The 9,382-nt window shown below is 34.6% G+C and overlaps 1 protein-coding gene across 1 annotated transcript; it reads right to left on the reverse strand.

Moving 5' to 3' along the window:
• Positions 1–3,592: 3,592 nt before the first annotated feature.
• LOC132031726 (upstream activation factor subunit spp27-like) lies at positions 3,593–8,389 on the reverse strand. Its single transcript, XM_059421652.1, has 4 exons — positions 8,326–8,389; positions 7,655–7,784; positions 6,689–6,938; positions 3,593–4,110 (listed from the first exon to the last, which is right to left on the reverse strand). The coding sequence occupies exons 1-4, from the start codon at positions 8,387–8,389 to the stop codon at positions 3,985–3,987; spliced, it is 570 nt and encodes a 189-aa protein (XP_059277635.1). The 3' UTR covers positions 3,593–3,984.
• Between the last annotated feature and the right edge of the window lie 993 nt (positions 8,390–9,382).

Raw genomic sequence — 9,382 nt, forward strand, 5'->3', positions numbered from 1 at the left:
TTCCTTTAATTGCGGCTTAGAGATGCTGATGAATCAAATTCTTCGACAATGGAGGGATTTGACGTGGAAAATGAGTGATTAAGTTAAGTGCTTTATTAGTTAGAATTCTCTTACTTTGGGTAAAGTATCCACGGTTAAATTCTCTTACTTCCACAAGAAGACAATTGTGCTTTAGGTATATTTTCCAAAGTTTTCAATTTTTGGTCCAGAGCTAAATCTTTGAGAGGGGGTTTCATTAGATTTTATTCCTCGTAAAATTTTATATATATTACTAGCAAACTTTGTCCGTGCGATGTACGGGGTCCAACATGATTAATTTAGTTACTCACTTTAGTTAGTCTTTATGGTTTGTATATTTTGCAAAGAATACCGTGATTCTCCTTAGTGAGTCTCTATATTTTATTTCTTTTCCTCTTATTTTTCCCCTTAATTTCTTAATTGTTGTTAAAATTTATCTTATTTTGGTGATGTCGGCCTTTTTTAAATATTTAGTAAGTTGACAATTCAAATATCTTAAATGTCAAGTTTATAATCACAAGATTCAAAGGATATTTTATTATATTATACACATTTTTAATTTAGAACCACAAGAATGACAAGATTCAAAAATCTATCTTTATTTCTTAAACTCCGTCACTTTAATTAGCCAATCTTTAAGGTTTCTTTTTTGTAAATAACTTTTAAAAACATTCTAATTGTTATTATATATAGCAACATATACAAAATGTATATTATGTATCATCGTTTTAGTTATAATTAAAAAATGATGGAATTAAGTCTTTGAGATGGAAAGGTCGGACTTTTCTTCTCATTGTCATGACAATGAAAGTTATTCATCAATGTGAAAAAGAAAATTAGTAAGAATATGAAGGGAAATTAATATTTTGATTCTAGATTTTTTCTTTTAAATTCTTTAATATCTTATATGTATACCGACAGGTTGATATCCATCTCAATTAACTAACTGTTCAAATCCAAACACAAGAACCATTGTTGTATATATTGGATTTTTTAAAAGCAAAACTAATAAAATATTTTTATTAAATTAATTTAAAATATGTTAATAAGGGGTAAATTAGTTACGTTATAATTTTTTATATTAACAATTATAGATAAAAAGAATTGTTACAAAGAAATCAAAATTAAGATTTAATTAATTTTATCTTGATTTTGTAAATGAACAAGTAATTTGGACATATATTTTTAATAATGTGGCCAAGTAATATGGGACAGAGGGAGTACTTCATTTATTAATTCTTAAAGAACGTGAAAAGTCAAAAGTGAACAAGTAAAATTGCACGGAGGAAATAAATATGTGTCGGAAAATTAAAATTGAAGTGCATACGTGCATATATGAGAAGAGAATAAATATTCAGTACCATGACATATGTCCATGTGGGATAAAAAAATAGTTTAGTAATGTGGCCAAGTAATATGGGACGGAGGGAGTACTTCATTTATTAATTCTTAAAGAACGTGAAAAGTCAAAAGTGAACAAGTAAAAGTGCACGGAGAAAATAAATATGTCGGAGAATTAAAATTGAAGTGCATACGTGTATACATGAGAAGAGAATAAATATTTAGTACCATGACATATGATCACGTGGGATAAAGAGGTAGTTGGGTAAAGTGTACAACTCATGTAGCTTTTGATATAAGTATTCATTGCTGTGTTAGTCCCTCTTGGACACTTATATATAATAGAAAAATAAGGTAATTTCCGTTTGAGTAATTTGCATTTTTTATATGTTGCTCGTTTTGTATTCTCATTTTTTGTAATTTTAACCAAAACAGTTTACAAAACAAGGGCTCTCTTATAATTCTAACACTTGGTAATAAAATTCATGGCTAAAATACACTCCAAACTATGCCCGAATTTGTTGTAACACACATAACTTTTACAACCCCTAAATATTTTTAAATTGGAATATATACCTCCTTGAATGGCCACTTCCAAATATGAGTTAAGTGGGTGATGTACACGCACCGCCACGTGTATATATCGCAATTTTTAAATATTTTTGTAGTTTTTACTTTTATTTTTTCTTTTTTTCTTTATTGTATTCTAATTTTGAAATTGTGCTGCAACCTGGGGCTGTTCTTGCAAAATTTGATAATGAAGTTCATCTTCAACCTCAAATCTGCAATCTTTTGAAACAACACCCACTCAAAACGGAGCTTGTTTGCGCTAACCCGATTTTCTAAACTTGAGCTTCGAAATGGCTGCAAGAAGGTGTTTTCTACGCCAGCTAACTTCACATTTGCAGTCTTGATTGAAATAAGGCTATCAATATCAAGACCAACATGGCTATCAAGAGGGTCATTAAGTGCAAATCTTGCCCACTATCAAATTATTCTTAGTTAACTGTGAAGAATTAACCGGACCAAAAGCCCACCTACACTACCTAAAGTCTGGTTATCAGGTGAAAGGGAGAAAGCCAATCCATCAACAAATGAATATGGGACTTGAAGATGGAACTTGAAGCTCTCTAGCAAGAGCTACAACCCCATTACGAAGATATGAGTCTCCAACAAGTGTGAAATTGCCAAGTGTACGTAATGATTCCAAATCAAAGCTGCAATTTTGTGATGATACCACTAAGAAGAAGCTGAGAAAATCAAGAAATGTGAGGGAGAAAAAAAGTTACTTGAATTCAACGCAAGAAAAACAAATCATGTGAATTTGGCTTACTGAAAAATTGAAGTGATTTTTGTTTTTTAGAAATACAGCACTGAGTATGAACAAGATATAGTTAATGGCAGAAATGTTGAAATAAAAGGAAAGAATTAAAACTTAAAAATATATTTAATGAAAGAAATGTTGAAAAATATTAAATAATATTTTTATTTGCTTTCTCAAGAGACTGAACTACACTCTCTGTGCCACCTCACCATCCAGGGAGGTATATATTTCAGTTTAAAATAGGTCAAGGTGGTAATAGACCCCCGCAAAGTTTAAGTAGGCGTTTGGCCATAAGAATTATTCACTTTATTCCGGAATTTTTTTTCACTTTTCAGCGTTTGGCCATAAGAATTCCGAATACAACTTGAAGTTGTATTCTGCAATTTCAAAAACTCCAAAAACTTAATTTTTTTAAAAATTCACTTTTTTCATTTTTTTACAACTACATTTCACCAAAAACTACAATTTCAAAAACCATTGCCAAACACAACTCCAACTCCAACTCCAAAATTCCAAAAAAAGTGATTTTTTTTTTTTTTTTTGGTTTCTATGAACAAACGGGGCCCAAGTGTATTGTAGCAAATTCGGTCATAGTTTAGGGGTCATTTTAGCCATTTTCCCTTTGTAATTCCATGCCAAGTTTTGCAAAATTTAAAGGATCAAATTGTTCAACCCTGAGATTTAATACTATAGAGACAAAAGTACTAGAATAAGCAACTTCCTATGAAGTTCTCCTATTGCATAACCACTAATTGTCGTGGTGGGATAATTGAATTTCCTCCCCTTTTAACCAAAAGTCTTGGGTTTGAAATGGAGTTTTTTTATTTTCGGTAAGGAGCATTTCCGGTATTGAATATTGAATAGTTGACGCAGAAAAGAAAAGAAAAAAAAACAACTAATAGGCTAACATTTATCAGCAAATGAAAGAGAACTAACCGCAATAAGAATTTTATAGTTCAATTTGTGTTCCAAAAGTATCTTATCCTCATACCATTCTTAACTTCAAATTGTGAAAGGTACAAGGAGGGAGATTTGGGGTGGAAGAACACTGATGGTGGTAGTTTACCATTACCCTGTTGCCTTTTCGTTTCATCTTCGAAACACCTGATTTAAAGAGCATCTGGATCTACCCACTTGATAATTCAAACCAGGTGGAGGCAAACGGAAGAGCTACTCGAGACAGAAAGAAGCTAGCCAGCTACTCTATCTTAAAAGCAAAAAAGGCTAGTCAGATAGGTAAAGAACGAAGTCCAGTATCTGGAAGATGCCTAATCTTTACAAGAGTTGCCCCTGACCAGAACTTAAGCAGCCTTCTGAAAATGCTGGGTTAATAGCCTCGCAATCTCTAGAAAACCAACCTTGTCCTTGCCATCAAATATCGTCTTCAACTTGTCATCACAATGTATCTCTCTCTTGTTTGCAGGATTCTGCAAAACCCAAAGTCACAAGCACCGCGTCAGTAATTAAACATGAACTACTGTAAAACCATGAACGCAAAATAACTTCGAACCAAAAAAACAAAAAACAAAAAGGAAATTACAATCAGTTAGCAGTGATCAAATTGACAAACTACATTATTTCTTGCACACATCAGCTATCTCTCGGATTGAGTTGAGTACACAGATGAGAAAGACCAAATGCCAAAAGACAATTTTTTTTATAAATGGTGTTTGGGCACACAACTCAACTATTCCACCGGCTAACAACTAACTCCCACCAGCACAAGTACAGGGTAACCACCAACTAACACTTAAGCAAATGGCAAGAAATCACCCAACATTTATTTTTTCTCTGCTTAGGATTTGAACCTTGGTTGCTCACTTTCACCCAATTCATTGACCGCTGATCATATCCTTGGATGCAAATGCCAAAGATAACTCTCTTCATTTATTTTTTGCTCGGGAGGAAGGGACATTTGAAATATTGATACTTCAATACTTTCTTCATCTGGTCATATTTATGGAAGCGGGTGCCATTATAAAAGAAATTCCCTCTTTGAGGTAGTGCAATGTTCTGCACTAACAGCCTATTGCAGGCCCCTGAAGGTTGGGACAGCAGATATGACCCATGTACACTTGATCTCAGCCAAAAGGCCGAGAAAGGTATTGCAGATATGACCTATGTACAGATTCCAAATTCAAAAAGTGGTGAAGAAAATCTGTCCAGGCAATCCATGGTGATCCAAGAAGCTCTCAAACAAGAAACTAGAAAACAAACTTTAGAAGCATAAGAGGACCTGTAGATATCATGGTTGCCTTCATTATGATTCCACTCAATGCCATCTAAGGAAGATCTCAGGATTACAACATTAGGAACTCATAATTTGTAACTCATACCAATCTGATGCATAACACACTCTCTTAATCTTCAGCACTTATCCGGGAAGTGGGCCAAAAGGACTCCCATGTAAGGTGGTCAATTTTATAGCTTCATGCCTTTCAAGGTCATACGTTACTATCAAGGTCATACGTTACTAAGTGTTGAAATAGTTTGAAAAAAGGCTTTACCATAGTTGAAAACATGGTGATAACAAAAAGTAGGACATCATAGTATAGTTGGGGCTAGGCCATGAGCATTCTAGCTCTTGATTATATAAAGTCATAGAAGTATGCATATAAATAGAGAAAAAAAATTGTAGAAGTACATGTGCATATACTATAATGAGTTTGACTCCGAGTAATATTTCAAACCAGCAGAAGAAAACCTTGATACAACTAGTTTATTCATTACTTTGCAGAGTGCTAAATCTCTACTCTGGACCAGCGACTCATGAAATCCTAAATTGACCAGCCAAAACAAGCCCAACTTTTCAGTATAGTTGATGAGAAAGGATGAGTCTGGCACAGCAAAGGTACACAGGCCCAAGCAACCCCAACAAAAGAGAGAAAGCCTACCCTTTAAATTTCCAGTATAACCTTAAAAACCCTAAATTTTATCAACTATCCTGTTCCTAGCACTATTGTTCTCTAATATCCCCAAGGACATGATCTGCTACTTTTTCCCCCAGTCCTCCAGCTGTATGAATACTCCAAAATGCACTACTTATGGAGGATCCGACGCACGCAATTAATTTTTGAAGAGTCCGAGCAACAGCGTCAAACACTTCATTGGATATTTAAAGACAACAGCACCATGCATCAGCTTTGCATCCACACGATGCCATTTTATATATGTACTATGCCTACTAGACAACTATTCGGATACTCCAAAAAGATGCACTACTTAAAGGAAGTAAGATCCGACAAGTACGCACTACATTCCACATTTGACATTTTTTGAGAGAGGCGTCATTGAAAGATTAGAAAACAAACTATAGTGTCTTCAAGGACAACCATTACTTGTGGGATTATACTGGGTATGTTGTTGTTGTTGTCTTCAGTTCATCCAAGTAATTAACAGTCAACATAAATGACTACGAGTTGAAAAGAGTCATTGGATATTTAAAGACTTCCAATCCATCAATGAAACAAAAGGAAGGAGATAAAGAAATTTTGATTTTACGGGTATATAAAATTACATTGTATAGATAGGTAAAATTTTGATTTTATAGGTATATATACCAGTGTTGACACCCCTTCGACACAAGCTAAAGGTTTAGCTTAGTGGTTAAGGGGTTGCAAAAATAACCTAAGCTCCCGTGTTCGAACCTGGGTTGTGACATATTGTATTTTTTGACACCCCTTAATATGAATCCTGACTCCGCCACTGGCCATACCCATGGTGTTTTGCTAGATTACATATAAATGCTATTGGGATATTAGTTTTTTGCTTACTTGCCAAACACCACAAAATAAGTAAAAACCCCACTTGGTTTCCAAGAAAACATCTATCCTTCCTACGAAACGCAACCTAAGAAGTTAATAAGCAAAACATCAAGTAGATACAACAATGCTCTACAACAACTAAGAAAACGAAAATGAACACAGCATCAAAGCTAATCAAGTTCACTAATGAAGTACAAAAAAAAAGGAAATGAAGAAATAATTGAGGAAAGGAAAGAGAGACCTGAAGATTATGGGATTTAATATATTCCCAAACTTTCTTAACAGCATGAGTACGGGAAGCTTCATTAGTACCTAAGAAGTTAGCTAAAGCTGGGGAAACTGCTTGTGGCTTCACTATTCCATTTGGACGACCTCTCCTTTTCGTCACTGTTGCTGTTGTTGTTGTGGTTGCTGTGGAAGTCTTAGCAGCAGCCATAAGAGCTCGACAGCAGTTACCGAAAATGCGAGTAGATGATGCCATTGATTGATTGCTGTGGATTTTCGTAAAACCCTAGAGATCAAGAGGAGATATTGAGGCCAAGTGCCAATCCCTCGGAGACTCAAATGATTTTTTACCACAATTTTTTAAATATTTTTTGAAAATAGATTGCGGTTGGACATGCACTTGACTTGTAAAGAAATTTTAAATTTTATGAGTGAAAAAACTTTAATTGAAAAGCTTGTCAACAACTTTTCAAACTTGAAACTCATATTCAATTTTTTTAAGAAAAAAGTTTATTCATCATATAACCAAAGGCTATTTTGAATATTTTTTTAAGAAAGGTGAAAAAGAAAAAGTTAACGACCTTTGCACGGTTTAGTAATGTTTATAATTTTGCCAAAGAGGAAGAGAACGGAAATCATTTTTTATGACCTGAAATGATGTGATTTCGTGTCAAAAACACACCTAAACTATCACTTTTTTTTGTGTTTCATACCTGAACTATCCGAAGTGAGCAAAACACATCTAAACTATCACTATATAGTTAGCAAAACACACCTTAACTTATATATGAGGGTGTGTGTGCTGCACTCTCTTTTTTGGTTTAAAAATAGTGCCACGTGGATAAATAATTCCACCGTGGCAGAAGTTAATTCCACATGAATAAATAAAGGTTAAAAGTTAAGGGGTAATATATTTGGGTAAAATTAGAGAACACGGTCATTGTAAAAATTTAATGGGTCTCACCGTTTGTAAAATTCTCACCGGAGATTCTCTTCTTCTCTGACTGTAGTCTCGTCTCTGTCGTGGTTGGTGTCTTGCTTTCCCCCATTAAACTCCAATTTCCCCCAAGAAGATGAAGGGAAACAAAAAGGAGGAGAAAATCTTATTAGCCCTTACAGAAAAAGAAAATGAAGAACAAGGTTGATAATGAAGAAGAAATAAATGAAAAATCTGCACAGGAGAAGAAGAATGAAGAAAAATGGTTGAGAAATGATGAAGAAGAAAGGGGAGAGCTTAGGGTTTTAAAGAATTAATTGATTTTTTTTTTAAATAATAATAATGAGTCAGCAAATATATAGCAGTTTCATATGCCAAATGGACGAAATTTTTTGATAAAATTTTGCTTCACGCGCATTTAGGTGATTGAGGTCAAAATTTTAGTCTAATCAGCGCTCAGGTGTGTTTTGCTAACTATATAGCGATAGTTTAAGTGTGTTTTGCTCACTTTGGATAGTTCAGGTATGAAACACAAAAAAAAGTGATAGTTTAGGTGTGATTTTTGACTCTTATTTTCTTGTGACCAAGTAGTTTGTGAAACAGAAATAGAAGCAGGAAAAATCATAGAACGTTACTTCGATGAAACGATCATAAGAACTATCCGCTAGAGAACCGAACGTTCCGAGCATAATGCTTGATTACTTATTGAGATTCACCATAGAAAATACTAGCTTGACTCAATATTGTCGAGATAACAGTATACTTCTTCACATCCTCCATGTTATTTCGTCATGAATCACAATATATGTTTGCCGTACGTGGTATAACCTCCATAACACCTTATCATTTTCATTTGATGAAATGGCCCATCTACTAAAATCATTATGGAATTCTATGTTATAACTGTTTGCTTGGTTTGTTTGAACAGACTGCACTGCAGTGTATCATGAGTAAGTTTTAACTCCACACAGATTCTAGAAAAAGAAAGATAATAGAGTAAACAAGAACTCATATTGGACCTCTTCATTAATCAATACCGTCCTAAACACACCATAGGACATGATAAAATCATTTGGGGTAACCAGCTCTTTCACGGTGAATTCATGCTACCAAGCCCTGACACAAAAACAATGACAGAATCTCCACGGTTGAATTTGGCACCTCAAACTCTCACCCAAGCTGAAAATTTTCCTTAGGCTCTCTAGTTAACAAACTACCGACGGCCTCCCTCCACTGTAGCCTGTAGACATGCTTACTTCACCTATATGTCCAATATGTCATCATCACCCTGAAACCATATGCGACGTTTTCATTGAGTGCCCTAACGCACATTTCTGTTGGAATACTTTACAAGTACTCCCAACCATCCAGAGTGTAGCACTATAGAACCAACACCCTTCCATTTGGATAAAAAGGCTAGTTCACACCAACATTGCGACCAAAAACATTTCCTTTACCCATATTCATACCTTACACTCTTGGCACCTCTGCAACACTAGAAATAAAAATAGCCTGGAACATAAACATCTGTTGCCTAATATGCAAACTTTTGATAATCTAAGCTCTGAGCATTTTTATCTGTCTACTATCTATAGACTGAAGAGCCAACGAACAAAAACTCCAATGTATGTTAAATGGGAACCTCCACCACATGGTAAGCTCAAACTTTAACACTGATGCAGCTGCGCTGGGGAATCAAGGCTTGGCAGGGATAGGAGGAATCTTTAGAAACTCCACAGGTGAATGGATCATGGACTATGCAGGCACTACAAC

Source organism: Lycium ferocissimum, chromosome 9 (genome assembly GCF_029784015.1).
Source record: "Lycium ferocissimum isolate CSIRO_LF1 chromosome 9, AGI_CSIRO_Lferr_CH_V1, whole genome shotgun sequence".
Classification (NCBI taxonomy): domain Eukaryota; kingdom Viridiplantae; phylum Streptophyta; class Magnoliopsida; order Solanales; family Solanaceae; genus Lycium; species Lycium ferocissimum.

Bases quoted from the DNA above. Each gene is read 5' to 3' on its own strand.
- LOC132031726 (XM_059421652.1), bottom strand. From the start codon at position 8,389: ATGGAGGATGTGAAGAAGTATACTGTTATCTCGACAATATTGAGTCAA. The intron at 7,785-8,325 runs GTGAATCTCAAT...TTTTTCTGTAAG, and splicing joins TCAAGCTAGTATTTTCTATG to GGCTAATAAGATTTTCTCCT. The intron at 6,939-7,654 runs GTGAGAATTTTA...GAAAATCCACAG, and splicing joins AGAGAAGAAGAGAATCTCCG to CAATCAATCAATGGCATCAT.